Consider the following 25,655-nt stretch of genomic DNA (forward strand, 5'->3'; position numbering starts at 1 on the left):
CAGACACATTCCAACAAATACATGCTCATAATATGAGATCGTGCATTCGTGCTAAGTTGTTTCAGTCTTATCGGACTCTTTGCAACACCATGGACTTGTAGCCTGCCAGGCTCCTCTGTCTGTAGGATTCTCCAGGCAAGAATACTGGAGTGGGTTGCCATGCCCTTCCATGAAAGAACATAAGTCACCACAAGTAGGAACTAGCAGAAAAAAACAATAGAACCAGAGCTGCAGATTTCAGATGTTGAAATGATTAAATATGGAATACAACATAAGCTTAATAAATTTAAAGAATATGAAGTTGCATGTGACAGGATTTTTTAGGAAAAACAGACTACTGAAAATTATTAGGCTGATTAGAAAAAGTAAAACTCCTAGAAATGAAAAATGAACCACTGAAATTTAACTGAACTGAACTATATACAGCTAGAGAGAAAATCATTAAACTTAAAGGCAATATGAATAAACTATACAGAATGCAGTGTGAAAAAAATAATGTGGCAAATTAAAGAGGAGTTGACAGACATAAAACATGAGTATCTATGAAAGCTCTAGAAAGTCACAGTCGAGAAAATGGGAGGGAGGAAACATTCAGAGAGACACTGGCAGTAAACATTCAAGAAATAATGAAAGCAAACAATCCTCGCATTTGAAAAGCCCAATAAATTTCACGATAACTAAAAGCAGGAAGATAGACTGTAAGAAAATTGTAGAATAGCAAAGGGAACCTTAAAAGCACCCAGAAAGAAAACAGATTAACTACAAAAGAATAATTAGACCCAGAACATATTTTTCAATTTCAACAATAGAAGCCAGAAGACTAGAATGACATCACAAGTTGCTGAGAACAAATGTTAATCTATAATAATATACCTAGTAAAATTACCTTTCAAAATAATGGCATGTATACATATATCAAATCATTATACACCTGAAGCTAATATAATATTGTATGCAAATCAGTCTCAATTAAAACAAATCCACAGAAATGGAAGAGACTGGCGGTTGCCAGAGGCAGGTGGCTGGAGGGGGCAGGGAATTGGGTGACAGAGATGAAAAGGGGCAAACTAACACGAATAAGGTGAGTGAGTCTTGGGGTGTAATCAACATACCTCCTGGTAACGACGGTCAACAATACTCTACAGTGTACCGGAAGCTGCTAAGACAATACATCTTAGTTTTCATCACAAGGAAAAAAAAATTGTAACTGTGTGATGGGACAGATGTCAACTAGACTTACTGTGGTGATAATTTTGTGATAAATACATATATCAAATTACGTTATACACCGTAAACTGATACCATGTTATATGTCAATTATATCTCAATGGAAAAAAAATAAGGGCAGAATAAAGAGACTTCCTGAGAGAGAGTTTTAAAAACATTATCAGATCATCACTTGGGGATATACTTTGTGAGTATAAGATTATGAGATTTAAGAAGGGGAGAAATTAAAGAGGGAATTACTGAGAAAAGAATAGCAAATTATAAGTAATTTGAAACAAACGTGGCTGATACATATTTTAAAGTCTAACTTGGTGGATTAAAAAAGACAAGGGTAGATGTTGTTTTAAGTACTCATGTCAGGAGCACAAAGAATGGTACTAGAGAAATTTTAAACTCTATTTTTGAGAAAGAGAATAAAGATATAGTCCAATCTAAGACTTTATTATTTTAAGTATATTTACTAAAATTTCAAGAATAACTACATAAAGAAAAGAAATACAGTGAATGTCTTCTAAACTAAAAATAAATCCAGTTTGTATTTGTATGAATACAAATGAAGAAAGGAGAAAAAAAACAGTATATAGGATGGCTAAAGTAAATCCAAATAAGTTAGTCATCACAGTAATATAAACTGAATTTCCAATTAAAAAGCCCATGTTATCCACCCAGAAAAAAGAAACCGAAAAAGTATACAAGATACACTTAAAAAAAGACATATCCAAAATATAAGGAAAAAAATAGGTTGAAAATGATAAACCAGGCTTCTAGTAATGAAAAGCTAGAAAACAAATGCCAGTCTTCTCACTGAGAACAACTGAAGAAACTGGACAAAATATAATACAGATGTATCTTAAAGCATCTTAAAGACACTATCTGCCTTTTGTACTATATCTTCAGGTACAAAAGCAATGGTAGGTAAAATTTCTGAAGCCTTAGTACAAATTGACAGCAGTGGGACCAAAGACCAAAGTCATTACATTTTTCAGAAACTGTCACATTCTTCAGTTTCATACACTCACATTAAAATAAAATTCACTTAAGAATATACTTGCTGAAGAACAGAACTCATAATTTTGTTAATTTGATCTTTGAGCACACATCTTTTTAACATTCAGTGTGAAGGGAAGCAAGCATAAAGCACTTCTGCTAATGAAGTACTATGGTTGTCTTGAGAAAAAACATCCAGGTGGTGATTTATGTTGCAAGGTAAATTAGCCACTTTTTTCATGAACCATCATTTTTACTTGACAGAACAACTGATAAGACAAACTATGGTTATTTGGACCTTGGTATATGGCAGACATCTTTTTGGAAAATGAACACAGTGAGCCTGTCGCTTCAAGGGAACCAACTGATAGTATTTGCTGCCAAAACAATATACTGAATAGACTGAATACAGAAGCATCTAAGAGAAACTGGCTGTCTTCTAAGTCAGATGTTAAAGAGATTTGAAACAAATGTAAAAATACTACTTTCCTCATTACAGTTTTGAAGTTATTTTTCATAAAAAATGTTTAGGATAACAAGTGAGTTTTTATTATCTTTAAATATATGAATAACTACTTAAAAATTTCTGAGTTTTAATTTCTAATATGGTAAATATAGATAACTATATCCAAAATATGAACAAAATGTCTTTGGATTCTCAATAATCTTCAACAATGTAAAGGGGTCCTGAGACCAAAACATTTGAGCACTGTTGCTTACAGTCATAAAAATGAATGAACTAGGACCATTCATTAGATTCAATAACGTAGATGAAGCTGACAATCATGATAATGAGTCAAAGAAGCAAGACACAGAAAAACTCATATAATATGATCTCATTTAATTGAAGATCAAAGTGGGGAAAATCAAACTGTATCATTTTAGATACATAAAAAGGTTGTAAAATGACAAAGCAGTGATTGACATAAAGGTCATGATTGTGATTATCTTTTCCAGGAGAAGGATTATGACTGGACATATATGAAGGGGCTTCTTAGGGCATAGTAAAGGTAATGCTTAATTTCTTGATCTATATTATATAGTAAACTTCTATTATTTTTTATTTCATATTTACATTTTATAAGCAGTAAATTTCCAAACTAAAAATATATATTTTTAAAAAATCAAGGAAAGCTTCATCATTACTAGAGGCAAAAATAGATAGTAAAAAACACAAAAAGGGAAAAGTCATATGTTAACAAAAATAAAGGTAGTATATTTATTTTGACAACTAAAATAGATTTTTAACACAAACACATTTCTAGAGATCTAGGGATAGTATTTAATCAAAGATTTAATTTTCTAAGATGATTTAAGTGATCTAAATATATTCTTATAGAGGCAATAACAAGGGTTAGAAATATATAAAATAAAACTGGAATTACAGGTAGAAATTAATAAGTCTATCATAGGAATGTGTAATTTAACACACTATTTGACCAAACAAGTGGACAAAAATTAGTAATGATAGAGATTTAAAACACATACTTAATATGTTTGATCATGCATATATTACAACCCTGTACCCCAAGTTGGAGAATACACATTATTTTCAAACAAAGATCATTTATGAATACTGGCATTGTTTTAGTCCATAAAACAAGTTCAATGCATGTTAAAAAATTATATAATAACTGGTACATTTTTGGACTCCAGTGAAATTTGGATAATAATCTTTAAAAATCTGTCAAATATAAGGCATGTCAAAGTCATGCCTTGACTTTGCATTACTGACCTCATGTTTACCTTACTTATTCTTCTGGATGTTTTACATTTCTTTTCACCATAGTAAGATAATCAAGAGCTGACTATATAAGAAATATGAAAAGAATTAGGGTTGTTTGGAAGAAAAAAGGCTATAACGTAACTGTCTTCCAGAATATAAAGGAGCATATTCAATCTTACACTGTGGGAAGGGATAATCTGACAGAGTAGAGGCAAAATATACCATAAGAAAGATTAAATTTTGGAACTGGCTACTGCAGACACCACAGAACTTCCATCTGTAATAGTAAAATCCAGGGGTACTGCATTTCCTGAAAGAACTTATTCCTAAAGGTAGAATCTGAGGTTATAATTAGTTCCATGAACTACAGTCAAATTACATACTTTATCACTCCAGATGATCTACAGTTTTGGAAACTAGCAGGTAATTGCCAGCTAATTCATAACATTATACTATTATATTATTCTCTTAATGTCTAAGTAACTACAATTTGTTTATGTGGCTTAAACTAGAACCATATTAGTACCTGTTTCCTTTTAACAATACTACTCTGAAATATATTATTTTTTAAAAATGCTTGTCTCTTATATGAAGATTATTTATGAGTTTAAAGGAAATATATAAATTGCCACAGTTGGAAAAATGGCTCATGCAATGACATATTAGATTAGAAAAATAAATAACAAAGTCATAATCATTATTAACATTTATTAAGCTTCATAGGGCATGTGGCATTAGAATCTCTGAGATTTCCATCTTTCACATTCTTATATATTTTTGAAATAATTAACAGAGGAATCTTTAAAAATTTTCAAGAGAACAGTAGGCTTTATTCCATGGAAAACAGTGAATTTTGCAGAAAAATTTTAAAGTATCTTGTAAGGAATCAAAACCAGTCAGTCATAAGATTCCCATGGACTTGGCTTGTTTTCCAACCCATTCTAGGTCCATTCCTTGTGACTTAGATATTTTACATTTATTTTAGGCTGCATCAGCCTTTAGTGTATACTTGAGTCTCAAAGAGAATTAGTTTTTATAGTTTGGAATTTTTATTAAATATCAATTTCAGGAGGCACACAAGCTAGAGTCTACACTATAATGGAACCTTTCAGTAGGACAATACTGAGTAGGTCACTGTAAATTCGAGAGTTTCTCTCAGGTGGATTTGTATAATTTGAGGGATCTGCCTAAGTGACTTAAGGAAGCCAGGGAAAATCAAATGGACAGTGCCTTTTACATTCAGAAGAGACCATGGCCTATTCTCAGTTGTGCAGCAACTGGGCTAATCCATAAGCTATGACTTTCTGGGAGAAAGAAAAGAATGAAAGCGTAGCATGAGAAGAGTACATCTGGAAGATCATTTGCAAGAACTCCCAACATTTTCAGGAAAAGACGAGTTTGAAGATCCTAATCCTCTTTGAGAAACAACATGATACAGTGATATACTGAACATATCAAGTGCCATCTTATCCAAGACTTTTGTAGAGACCAAAGGCAGTAGGCAAGCATCAAAAGTTTTAGAAAAAATAATGGGGAGAAATACTGAGAACTAGCAAAAGTTTATCCATTAATATCTTTGGTATTAGAATTAAGAAAAGACTGTACATCAGATGGAGAGATCTAGCTCTTAAAATACCTGTGTCCTGCAGGAGCATAGCCTGAGAATCTGCTCCATAAATTGTACTTAACTCTTCAAATACCACTGAAAAATATAAAAGGTCAATTACTCTACAAGAGTTTTGGGTTCTTGTTCACTCACCTTCACCTTATCTTAATCTAAAGCTAAAGAGAAAGAATTGCTCTGTAAATTTAGTTTTCTTATAAATCCAGGAAGGAAATAAAAATTGGGGGCTTGGTTTCACATTATTATACTCAATAAATTCCTAAACAGTCTCAATAGTAGATCTGGCTTTATAAAAGAAATAGCATTGTCAAGTATAACAGGTGAGGGCTATTTACATAAAGAACATTTAAAGGGTTGTACATACACTATTAGTAGGAGAATGGTATCCATAAAGTTGAAGACGCTGACATAGAGCACAAAGGGCCAAATGAAGTGTCACATTTCAGAATGAACCCAAGTATAGCAAAAGAAAAAAAAGAAAAAGACGACAAAATAATCAATTAGGAAGGGCAAATCATTATGCTACATTTTCTATAGAGCACGCACACAGTAAAAGTGGGATAAATGTTAAAGATGAGTAGCAAAGTTTTTTAAATCTCGTATAATTCAACATTAAGTGAACCTGTGCTCATTTCAACCACTTTCATTGTAACTTCTGATGGAACTATTGCTTTGAATTAAACATGGTACTCCGAAGTACGCAGTTTTCCTGAGACATGCTTCAGCAATTCCATGTGCGATGAGGGGGCAGACCTCGATGCAGCAGCATGGCGGTGGGGACATGAGACCTATGCTGGAATCCTGTTCAGCGCCTGTTAGTGCCGTGGACCCAGGCAACTTAATGAACCTCTCTGAGATGGTTTTCTCTTCTGTGCAAAGGTGTGAAGACTTACCTGAGAGAAATGTAATGAGGACTAAATGAGAGTAACATGTATAATGGAGATAGTACAGACCTTAGCACATAGTAAGTGTCCCAAGAAATATTATGCTCATTTCTCTCTTCTGAAACAGTTCATTTTGATATGTAAATATTTTAAAATTTAGTCTTGCCTAATTTTTGATTTGGGGATGTACTATTCAGTTTAAAATATTCTACTAATTAAAAGAGAATTTCATGTTTCACAATTAGCTAATCTTTTTGAGTATTTATTATATTTCAAACCCTGTTTAGTGGCTACATGGTTTAACTCATTTAACCCCCATAATCATCATATGTGCTCATTACTCCTATTCTAGTACAAATGAAGAAACTGAGGCACAGAAAAATTTAAGGACCTGGTTCAAGGTCACAGAGGTAATGGATGGCAGAGCTAATAGTCAAAACTTGAAAAATCTGACTCCTACAATGTCTAACATAATCTATATATTTTCACCATAAGCTAAATTTCAGTTGCTTCAAACCTCAAAAATCTCATCAGTTCAGATATGCATTGTTTAAAATGTGACAGCTATTAACAATGCTACCACTAATTATTACTATTACTGTAAAACACAGTAAAAAAATATTTGAAGAGAGCTGTATTGTCCTAGAGTGTTGCTTAGTTCAGAAGCTGTACTAAAGATTATTTCTGGATTGTTTTAAGAAATAGTTCGGATAGCTAAATTCTGGTGAGATTCCCGGAGCATTAACTGAACTGTAAGATAAACACCTCTGGGATACCTATGGAGATCAGTGTCTTTAGCAACATTCGTTTTCATATAAGTAAGTGATAGAATACTTAAAAGTTATTTTTATCTGTTCTTTAAAACAAGTCTCCTTCCCCATATATTTGCTAGATAATGTTTCACTGATCTATGTACGTTCATATAAAATAACACAATTTAGGGTATACTGATATAATTTAGATTTCATAATTCAGATAGACTTTCCCTAAATAATCCAAGTTAATAAAGTTTTACTGTATTACTGTTATGAACTTATTTGCATTATATCATCGGTATTAAATTTACTTCACCTGGGATACAATGAAGCTTTTGTGCTGACATGGTAGCTTTTCCCAATGTGGGTTGACTGCTATTATTTATTATTCCCTTTCCTCTCTCCCTTTGTTACTCACTTAGGTATTTTAGTAAAGGTTACTGATTAGAAAAGGATTGTTACTTTACTGGAAGATCCGTAAGTCTCTTCTGGAATTAGTATAAGTAAACAAACAATTAAATCTGTATCCACTGAAACACTATCTACTTTATCACTGAGGTATACCAAAATATTCATTAACATAATTCAACTTCCTAAAAGATGTTTTATCAACAACTTGCCTATCCAGTCAATCATTGGCAATCCATCAAAGTTAAAATAATTGTTTACTCTTTTAGTATATTATCAGTAGACAGTATCTTCTATAAGTGTCCTCCATAATTTAGTCTATCAGGGAAGTTAAAAAAATACTGATAAATATACCATAGTTAAATATTCTGTGAAATAATAAACATTCATAATCCTGATAATCTGCTTTTATTAATATAAATACACACTTTGTAAATCTACTGGGATGAAAATGATACCCATCTGCTACAAATGACCCATGTTTAAAAAAATCTAATATATATGCTTGTAACAGTGAGAAAAATAAAAAGTGTTGCAACTCTTTGAATTATCTGAATTTCAGATAAACCAATTAAACTATTTCACAGGGCCACTAATTTGCAAATGAAACGATTATCATTTACATACTAACAAAATTCACCATGTTTCTGCTAAGTACCAGAGGAAGAAATATGATACAGTGGGTAAAAGTATAGGTTTTGGAGCTGGCCAGCCATGGGTTCAAATCTTGGCTTTGCCATTGAATAGTTATGGAATTTCGGACAAGATATTAACCTTTCCAAGTGTCAGTTTTCTCATGTATAACTACAGATAATAACAGAACTGTTTGGTAGATTAAAAGGGGGCAATGCATGCAAAGCGTCTAATACAATGCCTCATACTAAAGTCTTAGTACCTGTCTGTTATTTTTATTAAGTGAACCTAGGATGTTGTCAGGCTGAAATATTTACTTGGGACAAGCAAAAAGAAAACTAGAAGGAAAATGGAGGGAAATGTTGCTTAACTCTACCTTCAAAATAAAATGAAACATTACTCTTCCCAGAAGAAGAATCTATAATACATATTTCTGTGAATGCAAAGAAACATATTATTTTCTTGTTTTTGCTTCAACATTCATATTATTATAGTACCACTAAATTTACTCACATGTATAATTAAATCTTTGCAATTCACCTTTAAATTTTTACATGCATAATGATCTGTATTAACCTATTATATGATATACCCTTCAAATCTCATGAATAACAACAATATGGATGAAAATGATTTAATGAATATGGTTATGGATACAGATGTTTAATATCAATACTTGATATAAATATTGATATCAAAGCATATAAATACTGAAGTTTTTTCTACATAAGAACTTTAGAAAGTTTTCAAGAAACAGATCCAAAGTTACAGGCTTTAATTACTATTTCTCAACATAAATAAAATAATTCTTACCTAGAAAACCCAGCTGAAACCATTATAAATTATTCTTACCAGCATTGCACGCTTTTCTTCATCTCCTTTAGTTTCTCTCTTTTCATTTTTTTTCCTGAATATTTCTTGAAGCTGAAAAGAAAACCAATCAAAAATCAAACACCTGATAAGAGTTTCTGGGAACCTATCTAACACCCCATGCTAGATATAGTCTAAGAACAAAGAAAATAATTAGCTTCATATACACCAAGAACATTAAAACGAGTATGAATACATTTTCTGATACCAGGTTTTTTCCTAAGAAAAAGTTTTAGGTCCATCATATAGTTTTACTTTATGATAGTATCTCCTATAGTTTAACTTTATTGCTAAGACACAAAGACATGGAGCCTGTGGTATATACATAAAAAGAGGTGAAGCCTACTGAGGAATAAAGGACACTGGACCATAAATCAGGGGTCTAGGCTTGAGCCCATCTTCTGTCATAAACCAATTTTATGGACAGGGGACAGGTCCTCACTGGGCTCCAATTTGCTCATACATGAAATGAAGATGGACTGAATGACCTCTAAGGTCTCTTTCAGGTAATGGTAGGAACATGGGCTCTGCATGTCTAACCTTTTGAGCAAGTTACTCTAATCATTTAAGGCTTGTTTTCCATGTGGGGAATATGAATAATTTCTTACCTTAGAGCAATATTTTTTTTCTCTAGCTTTACTGATATATAATTGATAGGTCTTATAAAAATAATGTTGTGCAGAGTAGACATTACAAGTAATTACTTAGCACAAGCACATTGCCTGTCACACAGTAACTTCTCAAGAAATGTTAGCAACTATTACACATGTGGTTCCCAGGTAGCTCAGTGGTAAAGAACCTGCCTGCCAGTGCAGCAGACCCAGGAGACATCGGTTCAATCCCTGGGCTGGGAAGATCCCCTGGAGGAGGATGTGGCAACCCATTCCAGTATTCCTGCCTGGGAAATTACATGAACAGAGGAGCCTGGTGGGCTACAGTCCATGGGGTCACAAGAGTCAGACACAGCAACTGAGCACACATACCCTATTATACATGGCATTATTTCCTGTTTAAAATCCTCTTTTACATATGGAAGCTTAATTCTATCTTTATCTCAGTTTTCTGGTGAGGTCCCTGTTCTTGTCTGTGTAATTTGAACAGCTATCTCAATTCTTTTACTTCACTTAGTATGGCTAGAGCTGAAATCCAAAATGTATTCCCTCCCAAGACATATAATAACAATTTAAAACTACAGTACAAACTGTAAATTATTTTATTAACACATATATTCCATACTTTATCTTAGTGAAAACAGTTTTTCTCTTTAGCAAGCATTATTAATATTTGCTTTATAAACAGGCAGGAGGATCATAGATTTTACAAATCTATTTTACAAATCTACAAGGAACTCTGCCCAACTCCACCTCTGCTTTTAGGAACTCTTAGCTGTTTATGTGCATGCGTGCTAAGTCACTTCAGTCGTGTGTGACTCTGTGCAATGCTATGGACCGCAACCTGCCAGATTCCTCTATCCATGGGATTCTCCAGGCAAGAATACTGGAGTGGGTTGCCATTTCCTCCTCCAGGGGATCTCCCCAACTCAGGGACTGAACTAGGCGGGTTCTTTACCACTAGCACCACCTTGGAAGCCCTTAGCCATTTACAAACAACAAACAATAAAACATTAGTATGGCCACTGCAGAGTAGACCTCTGCTTTAAAGGAAGAGCAACTTTTTTAAGAGTGTAGAGTAGAAACAAATTGAAATTCTACAAGAAAGTTTTACCTCCCACCTCCACAAACAGACAAGAGTCCCAAAGACATCTACACAGGCAGCTTCCAATGCACTGAGTTCCAAAAGGTAACCTTTAAGACAGTGGGGTGGAACTTGGCCATGTTGCCATAGAAAGTCTGTTGAAGGCTGTTTTGATTACAAGGCCCATTCTGAAAGTCCTGAAGTACAGCTGTACACTATCATGACAGAGCTCTAGTGAACTAAGTCTGCCCATCTTAGGATGTTAGCAACATGTCTCTCTCCACTGCAATGAAACTCCCCACCTCCGCACCATCGCGAGCAGCACTACAGTGAGAGACCCTTTGTGGGTTCAGCTCCCCAGACTTGCTCAAGGGGTGTACTCAGCCAAGGGCTACATGGAAGCCTTTTGACAGATCCCAGTAATTAGTTCCCTGCTTCCTTTTGAGCAAGCTGTTAATTTGTTCTGGTGAGGACTTCCCTCTCGCCTTTTTCCTACCATGGAAAAGAACGATTTCATAATTTCTCTTCTGTGCTCCAGCCTCTGAAGAAAATACTAAGCTATCTAAGATGTTTTCCAAGGGATTTTTATTGGCTTGTTACAAAAGAAAAACAGAAAATGAAATGGCTATTTATGTTATTTTCCCCTTCTCTTTTTGCTAAGAGAGTAGAAGTAAATATTGAGTTGCACAAAAAGGCTAAAGGTAGACCTTGTTACTGGGAGGAGTAAACTAATGTTAATCTCTGTTTTGGAGAAAATCAGAAAAGGCATTTTGCCACAGACATAGATATAGGATACATGGTAAAAAAAGAAAAATTCCAGAAGGAGAGGGTGGTTAAGATGAGTGAGTAGCTGATGATGCTGCCAGACCAGCACCAACATGGGACCAGTCAGGTAAGAAAGCCTGAAAGACAAATACCAAGAACACGCTTATCAGCCCTTGGTCAAAGACAAGGGAACGCAATAGGAGAATGGGCTAAGACTGGAATATAAGGCAGCAACGAGTGGAAGAGAAAAAAAATATTGTAAATCCTTTAAAGAGGAGGAAGGGAAGTTTCCACAGGCATGCAAAGAGCTGCCTATGGCTGGGTGGGTGATATGACAGGGTCTGGGCGTGTGTAAGCCCAGGATTGCCTGTCTCTCACTCCATGGAAAATATACATTTCAGACCTCCAGAATATGTGTAAACAATTATAATCATCTTCCTGTGTGTGTGTGCTCAGTCACTCAGTCATGGCTGACTCTCTTGAGATCCCACGCACTGTAACCCACTAGGTTCCTCTGTCCATAAGAATTTTCAGGCAAGAATACCACAGTGAGTTGCCATTTCCTTCTCCAGGGGATCTTCCCACCCAGGAATCAAACCTGCGTCTCCTGCATCGGCAGGTGGATTCTTTATCACTGAGCCACCTCAGAAACCCTATAATCATTTTTATATACTGAATAAATTTATAGTTTATAGTGTAAAAATAATTCAAAATAAAGTACATGAGTATAATATACTTTATTAAAGTAAAAGCATAACACTTTTACTCTTTTTTCAACAATGTGCTGTGCTTAGTCACTCAGTCGTGTCCGACTCTTTTCGACCCCATGAACTGTAGCCTGACAGGGTCTTCTGTCCATGGGGATTCTCTAGGCAAGAATACTGGAGTGGGTTGCCATGCCCTCCTCCAGAGGATCTTCCCAGCCCAGGGATCAGACCCAAGTCTCTGGCATTGCAGGTGGATTCTTTACTGTTTGAGCCACAGGGAAGCCCTTTTTCTACAACGGTATTCTAAATAATGCAAAACCATAAAAAATATAAGCAATAGATGTATTGATAAAATGTAACCAACAATATACATACCACCAAAAACTCCTTTTTATCCACCATCTCATTGCCATCTGTGTCAAACATGTTGAAAGCTATTCTAAAACCTGCATGTGGCTCTGCCAGACAAAAACAGGAAAGTATTGGTGAAATGGAAAAATGTTTTCAAAGTTCAAAATCCACATTAGTTGTAAACAATTCATATTCTGTGCAGAAATACTTTAACGAAGAAATTAAAAGCAACATATTAACTATTAGTTAAATATAATAAAAACTAAAGGTAAGTATATATACTTCTGCTTCATATATTAGCACACTTAGTAACACAGTTGATAATATACTTGAAATCTACTTGTGTGATACTTGCTGCATATCATTGACAGTAAAACCTGATTACCTTCCTTCCAAAAATAAATATTTCTTTCTTTTCCAAAGTCTGTCAGTTTGTTTGAAAGGAAAATATCATCTCAGTACATTTGAAATATTTTTAATATGTCAGCTAGTTAGAGCAGAAGAAAAAAAATATAACACAATGGACCAGCCTAAAATCCTGGAGAAATTATAACAGAATGACCCACACAAAAAAAAGTCAGGCATGAGAGATTACCTACTTGGGGTTGAACTTCCAGAGGCTTCAAATACAGAAATATAAAATAAAAAGGACTTGAATAATTAATTCCTTATTTCCCCCAAATACAAGGAAAAACTGCTTTTCTGAGAAAGACTTTCATACACTATGAACTGTTGTAATTGTATGAAATTTATAATAAGATTCAATACCTCTTCTCCTTCCACTTCTAAAGCAAAAAGAAGAATGCTTGGACAGAAGAAAACTTCAACGCGTCCTTCAAAGAGGATCTCAGTGTGCATGCCTTTTTCAAAACATTTGACCTCTTTTGAGATGACTGGCAAAAAGTTTAAAAAGGGACCTCCCACAGGTACACTTGCCACTATGTGTTTTGAAATTGTGAACCCAGCAAAGTGAAGCACATAGACTTGCTTTCTTAACCAGTAATAGCTGTCTCTGAAAATAATGGAAATGAAAGCCTTTTATGCAAGTTCACTTTTTGCATGTATTTTAGGAATCTAAACTTACTTTCATTCTCAGTCACTTGAGGAAGAAATAAAAAGTTACACCATCTCCAATGAGCAAGTTTTAAGCTTTAAAAAGATCTTGAAGATACACACAGAAAGAAGTCCTCACAAGCATTGTTTGGAAGGGAAAATAAAGTCAAAGTAATAAAAAGTAAAGGCGGAGCGGGGGAACTATAAACAGCTAACACAGATAATCTAGCTCACTTCCTGTGTGCTTAGTCGCTCAGTTTTGTTCGACTCTTTTCGACCCCATTGACTATAACCCGCCAGGGTCCTCTGCCCATGGGGATTCTCCAGGCAAGAATGCGGGAGTGGGTTGCCATGCCCTCCCACAGGGGATCGTCCCAACCCAGGCATTGAACCCAGGTCTCTCACACTGCAGGAAGATTCTTTACCATCTGACCTACCAGGAAAGCCCAAGAATACTGGATTGGGTAGCCTATCCCTCTTCCAGAGGATCTTCCCGACCCAGGAATTGAACAGGGGTCTCCTGCATTGCAAGCAGATTCTTTACCCACTGAGCTACCAGGGAAGACCCAAACAACACCCATAATTACAGAAAAGTTAGGATTTTTGAGTGATGTGACTTCATTTGGAATTCAGAACTCATCTTAGAAAAAGAGTTTAAATTGAAAAATTATAATTAAATAGCACCCATAATGTTTTTTGGGTTTTGTGTGTGTGTGTGTGTGTGTGTGTGTGTGTGAAGAGTCACAGCACTCAAATATCCTAACTTTTCTGTAGCAAGCAAAAATCACTATATGGGATTTTTTCTAACATGCTGAAACCAATCCTGTCCAAACTCAACATGTGGTTTTCCTCACCAGTTTTGTTTTACTTGTACCTACCACTATGCTGGTTCAGAGACTTATAACTTCTAATTTTGCATCCAAAGTTGTACTAGCTAACAAGATAACTCTGGAACAAGTCTCTGAGACACTCCTTGGCACTCACTCTTCTAATTTCCATGGTGGCATTCATCCTTGACTGGACTCAAAACCCATGGCTTTCCAGTCTGGAATGTCCTCAGGCATTACTGTTACTAACTGCACAATACTTACTTTTCTTCAGTCATTTTAAATGATTTTGAGCCACGAGAAAAAAAGCAAGGCAAAAAAAAAAAAAAGGCAGTAATTTCTGAACCACACATGTGCACACACATACATGACAAGTTCCTAAGCTTCCTGTGACAGAGCTCCAACATACATCATCCATCGCTAAACTCAGCGTAAAACAGTGGCTGAGTTATCTTCCAATCCTAGGAGCACAGGAATTTTAAGACTGGTTTCTAATGATGCAGTTTTATTGATGTTCTTTTTTTCCACACATCTCCATAAATATCCACAATTGGAGATTCCAATAGTCACTTTCTTGCGTTCATTTGCCAGTTATTTTTTGAGAGGCTACCATGTGCCTGACACTGTTCTTAATACAGAAATGCACAAAAAAGATAAGATCTTTGTTACTGTGGACCCACACAGACAAAAACATGTAAACCAATAAACAAATACTTTCAAATAGTTTCCGTGCTATGAAGAAAATACAACACTGGACAGGGAGAAAAAGGGAGAGGTGGAAGAGGGAGCTATATTAAAGAGAGTGGTTAAGTAGGGCTTCCCTAACCTTTCATGTTTCAAAGAAAACCTGAATTATTTTTATTATCCGGAGGATCTTGAGGAAAAGCACTGATGGTAGAAGGAACAGAAAGTACAAATGAGACTTCAGAGATTTAAAATGTCAAATAGATGGTTGGAGCACAGTGAACTACAGGGTGTAAGTTCCCCCATTAAATGCAATGAAATTTAACTGAACACTTTAGTAAACTCTTCAAATAGTTCAAAAGAATTGCTGCATATGAAAAGAAGAGAATAATGAAGCTGTTGGAGGATGTATGATGGGTCTCCTGATAGACTCAGTAGTTAAAAGACTCATTCTTTCACACTAATCTTGCAGAAAATGTGATTTGAATGAGTGTAGCAGAAAATTTACAAATTATTACCTGTCCTGACCTTTAGGCTCCCACATAGATTAAACCACAAGGATTGATGTAGGATATTAAATTCTTAATTTATGAGCATTTTATTACCATACCATAAGCTGTAATCATATTTATGGTTTTGACACTTGATAGTATTATGCTTAGCATTTTCCACTGGCATTTAGACATGAATTTTGCAAGACAGCGTGGATAGAACTAAACTGATTTTCAAAGTAACAGAATCTAAAAAAAGATTTATTTCCCAAGGTTATGCTTGAGAAAGAAAACTGCATCCAGAAACAGATTTAAGGAGTACACTTACTTGTTAAAATACATAAAAGAAAAAGATACTCTGTGTAAGAAATCACACCTAGAAGAAAAATAGTATTAGTTATGCTATATATAAAATATTTTTCTTTCATATTTATCAAATAAAATATTATTCTTATAATAGCAGTAAGTAATAGTTACAAAAAATTCAGACTTTAAAGAAGATGCTAAATATTGTTTTAAATGAGACCAAACTATTACCATAAGATCAGAGCAAAAGAAGCAAGAAATAAATTTTACTTTGTTTCATATGCCCTCTTAGAAACAAAATTCACATTAATGCTTCCAGATATATTGACACAAAAGCAAAATTATTAATAATATTTACATATAGCTGTAAATTTTAAACGTGTTGCTAGAGCTTTCAATATATGAATCTAATTAAAGATTAGAAGGTTGAAGATGGTTAACTCTGTGAAGTGCTTAATGACTTCTTAGACATCCTTGAATAAAACATTTAGATATTCTTGCTTAGAGATCTGACTGCTGTATTGCACTCAAAAAATACAACTCTATAGTTATTACTTTTCTGCCTTTAAGTTATCATTCATTATTCTTGACACATCTCATGCTTCTATTAAGTCTAAGAAATTTTAATTTTAATTAAATGGCTTACACTTTCTGCATATTGCATCCTGAGTTCTCTGTAATCTCATAATTATAAACTTTAAAAGGAGTTTGTTTAAAGTAAATAAAAATATACATTCTGTTACTCAAATTCTTGCTCTTGAATGATGACACCCAAAACTAGAATTAATGGCTTAATTGATTTTCCAAGCAGATCCTGAGAAAATTAAAATCAGGAATAAGCCAATACTTATCCAGATACAAGACAGTCCTCATGTTTGGTAAAACAGTATAAAATTTCTTAAATGATCAGATCGTAAACCTTAAAACTCCACTTTACCTGATGTTCTTTGAGGCTATCCTCTTTGTTTCAGAACAAAGAGAAGAGGAGGCACTGTCAGGCGGTCTGTCAGGAGAGGTGAAGGGACCGAGCTAGGAGGCCTGAAAACATTCCCGTCTTTTGTTTATACTAGAATATTGTGACCTATAGACATAGTTCTGGTTGATTGCCATGAATGTTATGGGAGAAAGATTCTGGAATGGTCAATGTGTATAAAGATACAATACCTAGATTCCATAGGGATCCCTCAAAAAAAAAAAAAAGAATTGGAAATGGGCTCTGTATCTCCACAATCCAGTCTCACTGACTTGTTCTAACTGATGTGGCGGAATACACAAGAGATGCCAGTCAGTGAAAAGAAGTTCAATATCTACTGTACATCTTTTACTTGGTAATCAACTCAAGAGTCCCGTCAGTGAAGGATTACTTAACAGTAGGTGTCTTGATCATGAGTACTGCAGTAGACACTTGTTGGAAGTACAGAGCTTTTGAGGTGTTTCGAGTTTTTGGTTTTTAGGTGATGTCATCCACAGCAGAGAAAAACAAAGTGAGAAGTTCATGATAAAATTTAATAAAAATGGTCAAGGAGAAGAGAAAATACTACTAAACATGAACTGTAGATTCATGCTTTTAATTACAAAAATGGAGAATCATTAAGACTAATCTTTCAATTTGTTTTAAGGTCACCCAGAGTCAAAAATAAAATAATGGTAAACGCTAAGCATATAGTAAACTTGTGATCTTTAGAAAAAGAGGATAAGAAAGATGCCAACTAGGTTTCCTTTGAAAGTTCAATTTTAAAAATTCTAAGAGAAGTTCCTTTAAAAGCACCACACTGTTTATTTCCTATATCCTGATACATTACAGCTGGCTATTATAACTAAGTCTGTGTAATTCATGTTTCCATAAATGTTACATACCAATTAAATTTTTGTAAAACTGTCTAACATTTTCTTGCTGGGTTGTATTTTAAGCTGATAGAATTCTTTGTAAGTTAGTCTTCAACAGCTCTAAAAACTTAGCTCTAAGATTCCTCTTCCACCTAATCTCTTTATTAAGAAATAAGACTGTAACTCTCTACCTAACCCAATGGTTCTAAAACTTGGGTACATGGGTTACCTTGATAATCCCATCACTATGACATAGATCTGCACTGTTCTACAGGGTAGCCACTGACCACACAGGGCTACTTAAATTTAGAAATAATTAAGAGTAAGTAAAATTTAAAATTCAATTCCTCAGATACAGCAGCCCCATTTCAGGTTTTTCAATAGCCACAACTGACTCAAGGCTATGGACTCTAGGGATATGGACATTCCGGCCACTGTGGACAGTTCTATTGGATAGCATTGAATACATTATCTTCCCTGAAAAAAGTACAAATCTGCATACAATTTAAGTAGGATTAGGACTTGCCTAAAGCTATAGCTTCCAGATTTAAGCCTCCCTTTAACTAAAAAGAATTTCCTTCTTCCATCCATTTATCTTTCTTAGATTATATTTGATCCAATTTTATTTTCCCATGAGAGGTATCAAGGAAATACTTTTTACATTCACCAATTTACCCCGTTCTTCTGAGCTTTGAACTTTCTTGATCCTATCATTCCACTCTAAGATTTGAATGGCAATCTTTAACACAATTTCCAGAAAAAAATTTCTAAGAACTTTAAAGATATTGTAGCCCAGACTTCACAAAGATATATAAACCCTAGTTATGAAAAGCCTACAATTAAAGATAAGGTGTCTCCTCCATCCAGAGTCCATGATATCTAGGTACAAGCAATTTGAATTTCTAATTATACTTAGATAAACATATATGAATTATAACTACTCTTTTAAAGTATTTATCTTCATATTAAATATATTATTTTCAAACCAATATTGGTTAAGTGATAGAAAAGAAAAAGGTAAGTTTATATAATTGCTTTATATTTTTATTTTGTATATTCTTATACTTGAATATAAAAATATATATTTCTAAAAAACATTCCTTGATAAGATTAAAGAGATTATATTGATTAGTTTCTACTATAAATATTTATAAAAAGTACACTGTAAAAGAAAATTGCAATAACAGCTATATAATTTGATTGCAAGGACATACATGAATTAATGAGTTAACATATATATAGATGTGGGTAATACAGTAAGTTGAAACAATTGGATTTTGTAGTGAGTTTTGTCTTAAAAAAATGCTCAAATTGTACAGCCAAAAGATATATCCAATAAGCTTTTCATACTGATTAAATTTAAGAAAATCTGTAATCCCCTGGAAGTAAACAGAAAGAAGAAAAAATATATTTGGAAATCAGTATTTCTGAAAAATACTTTCTGTAGGTAAATATAATGTATACTTCTCAATATGGTTAAAAAGGGTTTTTTTAAACTGTTAAAGTTCACTTTGTTAGAAGATATGAATAATGTATCATAAATAAAGTAACATAAAAACCACCCTTAACCTGACTATCAAGAAACATTCATTATTAATATTTTGGTATTTTTCTTTTTAGTTTTTTTCTCTCTGTACACAGACATATATAACTGTAAAGTTATTTAAGCATGAGGAAAATATACATGTATAAATAGTATAAGCAATACCGTGTCAGTACTAAAATACATAAATACTAAAGTTAACTTACCTTTTTCTTTAAGATTTCGAAATAGCTTTGATGATCCTTTCCAAACTGGTGGTGTTTCTGATAGCATTTGATTTAATTCCTGTTATATAAAGTATCATTATACTGATTAACAGGTAAGCCACTTATTTATAAAATAGACCAAAAATATTTAAATGCCAATGCAAAAAAATTCTCTGCTTAGAAGACCTCAGATAATGGCTGTATTTATACTACTATCTCTGTGGTCCATTCAACAGTAAAACCCAATATTTGACCAAAAGTATAAAAGTAAAAATGAGTGATAAAGATGCTACATTAAATTCAGTTAGAGCTACCAAAAATTTCAGATAAATGTATTAATTGGGGATATATAGGGCTTCCTCAGAGAAGGCAATGGCGACCCACTCTGGTACTCTTGCCTGGAAAATCCCATGGATGGAGGAGCCTGGTAGGCTGCAGTCCATGGGATCACTAAGACACAACTAAGCGACTTCACTTTCACTTTTCACTTTCATGCACTGGAGAAGGAAATGGCAACCCACTCCAGTGTTCTTGCCTGGAGAATCCCAGGGACTGAGGAGCCCGGTGGGCTGCCATCTATGGGGTCACACAGAGTCGGACATGACTGAAGTGACTTAGCAGCAGCAGCACCTCTTTAGGCTAAGTGGAATGACTAGATTTTTCTTTAGGGGAGGACCTTAACTACCTCCTAAAAAATCACTAGTAAGATAAGGCACAGACTGAATGTACACCAAAACCATTTAATTTTTTTTTTTAACTGTGTTGTGGACATTATGAGAGAGTAATATAATTACTTCCTACCTTTAGCAGCTATTAATGTTTTACCAATTTTGTTTCACTTATTTCTCTTTTCCCACTTTTCTTCTGTGGGGGACTGCAGGGCTTCCTAGGCGGTGCCTGTGGTAATGAATCTACCTGCCGATGCAGGAGATGTAAAAGACGCAGGTTTGATTGCTGGGTAGGGAAGTTGCCCTGGAGTAGGGAATGGCAATGCACTCCAGTATTCTTGCCTGGAAAATCCCATGGACAGAGCCTGGCTGGCTATAGTCCATGGGGTTGCAAAGAGTTGGACACGACTGAGCACCAGCACCACCACATATATATATTATATGTGTGTATATATGATAATCTAATTAAGATAAAACACTGAATTTAAGTTCTGGGGCCAGTTAGTAAAGGATGGTTCCATGGAAGCCATAAGAAATGGTACACGCCTAATGCAGGTCAGATATGATCAGCAGGTTGCACATACTGTCTGTTTTCTGTAGCCCATTTGGATTTAGGCAATTCTGGGGTGGATGAAGCAACTGGGCAACAGATTATACTCGGAAAGAATGAAGAGTATTTTATAGTGACTTAAAGAATGACAACATCAGGTGAAGTGGGAAAATTGGCTATTGAGTTATTACGGTCACTGTTGCAATTTTTTCCTAATTTTAACCTAAATATGCTGTAAATATACACTCCAACTGCTGATTAGTCAGCTTTTTTTTTTTTTTAAACCAAGCAGAAGTGGGACTATTTTGGAAAATTTAAACATTTGACTCATTACTCAGATACTAAAACAATTTTGTATTTATTGTGCATATTTGTATTAAGAGCAACTAAGTGAAAATTATAAATAGGTTAATTGTGAAAAATTATTAAAGGATTTGGTGAGATAACTTGAAACAATTTAAAATTTAAAAAAATTAGTCTGCTAAGTAACACACTGAAAAACAAACACTAGGAAGTGCTTCTTTTCCAGATCTGATTTTTGCTACTCAAAAGTTTGGTTCCCTAAAAGGCCCTGGCATCATTACCTTGCCATACAGCTTGTTAGAAATGCACAATCTCAGATCTCATCCCAGACCTACTGAACCAGAATCTACTTTTAACAAGATCTACGAATGACTTTTATGTACAAGTTTGAGAAGCACTTTAGACCAATCCTTTCTGATGTGTGTGCTAAGTCATTTCAGTCGTGTCCAGTTCTTTGCGACCATGTGGACCATAGCCCATGTATATCAAAATGCTGTCCATGGGATTCTCAGGCAAGAATACTGGAGTGGGTTGCTGTGCCCTCCTCCAAGGGATCTTCCCCCCTTTCCCGATGTCGTTGTACCTTAAAAAGCCCTATGACATTTATAAACCATCTTTTTCATTACTGAGCTGAGTTAGCAGACAAATAGGGAATCGTTGGGATGCCAAAGGCAGGAGAGGTATTTTTAGGGGATTTATAGAGGCCCTGAAGTCCATCTGTGAGTCCTTGCTCTCACTTCCTTTGTACTGTTATTTCCGCACGGCAGGTAACAGATGCCACCAATGCTGAGTACTGTCTCACTAGGATAGCAATGGCACAGAGGTCAGAATTCACAACGACTAATGATGCTTAATGTTTAAACAACAGTAAATTCATGAAGATTTTTGTTAAAACAGGAGATTAAAAAGTGTTCTGAGTATACTTTATACACTTTCATTTATACTGTCTCTATTATATTGATATTACCTCTCTTTCTCCCTTTGAACTCTTTCCTTGTATTAAACTCCATTTCTTCTGCTCAGCAAAAATTTAAGACCAAAAAATCAGAGCTACCTTTTATTTGAGTTTCTTCTGTGTGCTTAGCAATGGGCTATTACACACTTCTTTTAATTCTAAAAATTAATTCTCCTTCTGCATATATTACTGCATCTTAAAGAAGATAAGTAACTCACCCAGGATCACACAATTAATCAGTGACTGGCCAGATCCTTACTCACTCTAAGAAGTTTATTTTTGTAATAATTTAGTTCTGTCTGGTCTAGATCATCCAACTGACACATTGATCTTTCATATCAATTTTAGAGACTTTAAAATTTTATTAAAATTTGTATTTCCACTCAGGCTCGGACTCTCTCTCCCCACTGCCAGAGCCTATCTTAGTCTCCTAAAGGCAGTAATATTGAAGACAGAAAATTTGATCGGCTTTTGTCCTTGGTTTCTGGGAGCAACACTCCATATCCTTAGACCACACCAAAGTGTATGCCTAGGAGAAGAATCAGGATGGGGGCTGACCTTCAAAAACAACCCCGTGACTCAAGGGTTGGGGGTATGAGCTAGCCTGACCTCTGGGGAGGGGAGAGGAGAGGAGAAGAAATGGAGATTGAATTCATTTGTGTAGTCAATGATTTGATCAATCGCAGCTATGCGATGAAACCCCCAATAAAAACTCTGGACACCAAGCTCAGCAGAGCTTTCAGGTTTGTAAACACTTGGGTGTGCCAGGATGGGGCTATACCCTGATCCTCAGGGAGAAGGCACAGAAGCTGTGTTTGGAACCCTCCTACACCTTGCTGCATGTGTCTCTCCCTTTGGCTGGCCTTGAATTGTTCCCTTTCTTTGGGATTGGAATGAAAACCATCTTGAGAGTCCCTTGGACTGCAAGGAGATCCAACCAGTCCATTATAAGGTGATCAGCCCTGGGTGTTCTTTGGAAGGAATGATGCTAAAGCTGAAACTCCAGTACTTTGGCCATCTCATGCGAAGAGTTGACTCATTGGAAAAGACTCTGATGCTGGGAGGGATTGGGGGCAGGAGGAAAAGGGGACAACAGAGGATGAGATGGCTGGATGGCATCCCCGACTCGATGGATGTGAGTCTGAGTGAACTCTGAGAGTTGGTGATGGACAGGGAGGCCTGGCGTGCTGTGATTCATGGGGTTGCAAAGAGTCGGACACAACTGAGTGACTGAACTGAACCAAACTGAACTGATTTGTTCCCTTATAATGATAATTATAAATTGGAAATCGAAGTGTAGAATGTTTCTGAGTTCTATGAGTCTGTCTAACAAATTATTAAACTTGAGGGAAGTTGCGGGAACTATCTGAATTTGTAGCCACTTGGTCAGAAGTGTGCGTGGTCTGGAATCCCTTGAAATGCAGCTGGCATCTGAAATGAGGGCAATCTATTGGAGGACTGGGTCCTTAAATCTGTGGGATCTGATGCTAACTCTGGATGGTCAGTATCAGAATTAAATTGCAGTACTGCAAGTAGGGACTAAATAAATATTTGCTGGATTGAATTCATTTACCTAAAATTATAGATGCCTTTTAAAGGATTTATACAATTTTCTTGAGTACAATTTTTTTCCTTTTAATATAAATTTATTTATTTTAATTGGAGGTTAATTATTTTATAATATTGTATTGGTTTTGCCATACATCAACATGAATCTGCCACAGGTATACATGTGTTCCCCATCCTGAACCCCCCTCTCTCCTCCCTCCCTGTACCATCCCTCTGGGTCGTCTCAGTGCACCAGCCCCAAGCATCCAGTATCACGCATAGAACCTGGACTGGCTATTCATTTCATATATGATATTATATATGTTTCAATGCCATTCTCCCAAATCATCCCACCTTCGCCCTCTCCCACAGAGTCCAAAAGACTGTTCTATATCTCTGTGTCTCTTTTGCTGTCTCGCATACAGGGTTATCGTTACCATCTTTCTAAATTCCATATATATGCGTCAGTATACTGTATGGGTGTTTTTCTTTCTGGCTTTCTTCACTCTGTATAATAGGCTCCAGTTTCATCCACCTCATTAGAACTCATTCAAATATATTCTTTTTAATGGCTGAGTAATACTCCATTGTGTATATGTACCACAGCTTTCTTATCCATTTTTAAGTAAATACTTAATATATATGTTATAGGAAAATTAGGAAGTGCAGAAAATAAAAACAGATTGTGATCCAGGGATTAACCACAATTAAAATTTTAATTTCATTCTTTATCTATTTATTCATTCTTGTTGTAAATATTGAATAATTTTCTATGTAAAGTTTTATAACTTACTCTTTGCACTTAATATATCATGATCATATTTTCCTGCCAAACATTCTTCATTTTCATTTTAATGGCTATACAGCAGTTCTGAGTAACTTTTTATGTTCTTAAATCCTGTGAATCCAGAAGAAATATTGCTTATGTGAATTACATTTAATTATATTTAATGTGTGTGGAAATAGAAATGATACTTTTCTTATTGGTCACACCCCATCGCTTGTGGAATCTTAGTTTCCTGACCAGGGATTGAACGTGAGACCTCAGCAGTGAAAGTGCTGAGTCCTGACCACTGTGGTGGTGGTAGTTTAGTCACTAAGTCATGTCCGACTCTTTGTGACCCCATTGATTTAGCCTGCCAGGCTCATGTGTCCATTGGATTTCCCAGGCAAAAATATTAGAGTGGGTTGCCATATTCTCCTCCAGGGAATCTTCCTGACCCAGGGATCAAATCCGGGTCTCCTGCATTGCAGGTGGGTTCTTTACCAAGTGAGCCACCAAGGAAGTGCCCTAACCACTGTGCAACCAGGGAAATGATATATTCCCAAGAAACAATATATTTTTAAACTGCAAAAGTACATAAGCACATATTCTATTATCTCTCAGAGTGATGATTTCATCACTCATCATGAAAACTCTGGAAAACTCCACTGTACCCTTGTGAGAGAATGAGAGTAACAGAACAAGTAACTTCTCCGTTTATTATGAAGATAGTCTTGACTTTATGGATGCCCCCAAAAGGTCTTTGCATGTTAAGAAAAATCAGTTTATATTATTTTACAATGTGCTGTTTTATTCAACCCTATGTTTTTAGGCCTATTCATGTTGATAAACATAGGTCTTATGTATTACTCATTTTAGCTCTTCTTCATTTGTCCTTCATATGCCTACTTCACATTCTTTTATTAATCTTCTACTAATTGACATTTATATTGTTTCTGATTTTTTCAGGACTCCTGGTATAAGCATGCAAATGTTTCTCTTATAAACATATCTAGAAGTAGAATTTTTGATATGCATAAGATATTCCCACATTTCTCTCAAAAGAGAAAATACCAACTTACATTCTCGCCTGGTTCCTCCTTTCTATCCTTGATAATTACTGGTATTGTTAGATTTCTGGAAGCTGACTACTGGATGGGTGTAAAACAGTATCATATAGTTGGTTTAATTTGCGTATCCCTGATTACTAGTGAGGTCTGCATATCCCTGATTACATACATTTATTGGCCTCTCTGGCTATGGCCATCCATTATTTTCTTATTGATTATCTTTTATATA

At 35.1% G+C, this 25,655-nt stretch overlaps 1 protein-coding gene across 2 annotated transcripts in view; it reads right to left on the minus strand.

The window, feature by feature from the left end:
- The window catches only part of MICU3 (mitochondrial calcium uptake family member 3), an 83,691-nt gene that overhangs the window by 21,151 nt on the left and 36,885 nt on the right, over positions 1–25,655 (minus strand). Inside the window, exons 4-8 of one of the 2 annotated variants that reach the window (XM_040243159.1) lie at positions 19,570–19,648; positions 16,016–16,063; positions 12,657–12,739; positions 9,097–9,168; positions 5,929–5,967 (exon numbers count right to left, since the gene is read on the minus strand). In XM_040243159.1, the coding sequence (XP_040099093.1) occupies positions 5,929–5,967; positions 9,097–9,168; positions 12,657–12,739; positions 16,016–16,063; positions 19,570–19,648 (321 nt within the window). The remainder of the gene's footprint in view (positions 1–5,928; positions 5,968–9,096; positions 9,169–12,656; positions 12,740–16,015; positions 16,064–19,569; positions 19,649–25,655) is intronic. The other variant, XM_040243160.1, reaches the window with a different exon arrangement.

The sequence above is a fragment of the Oryx dammah genome, unplaced genomic scaffold (assembly GCF_014754425.2).
Source record: "Oryx dammah isolate SB20612 unplaced genomic scaffold, SCBI_Odam_1.1 HiC_scaffold_7, whole genome shotgun sequence".
NCBI lineage: Eukaryota > Metazoa > Chordata > Mammalia > Artiodactyla > Bovidae > Oryx > Oryx dammah.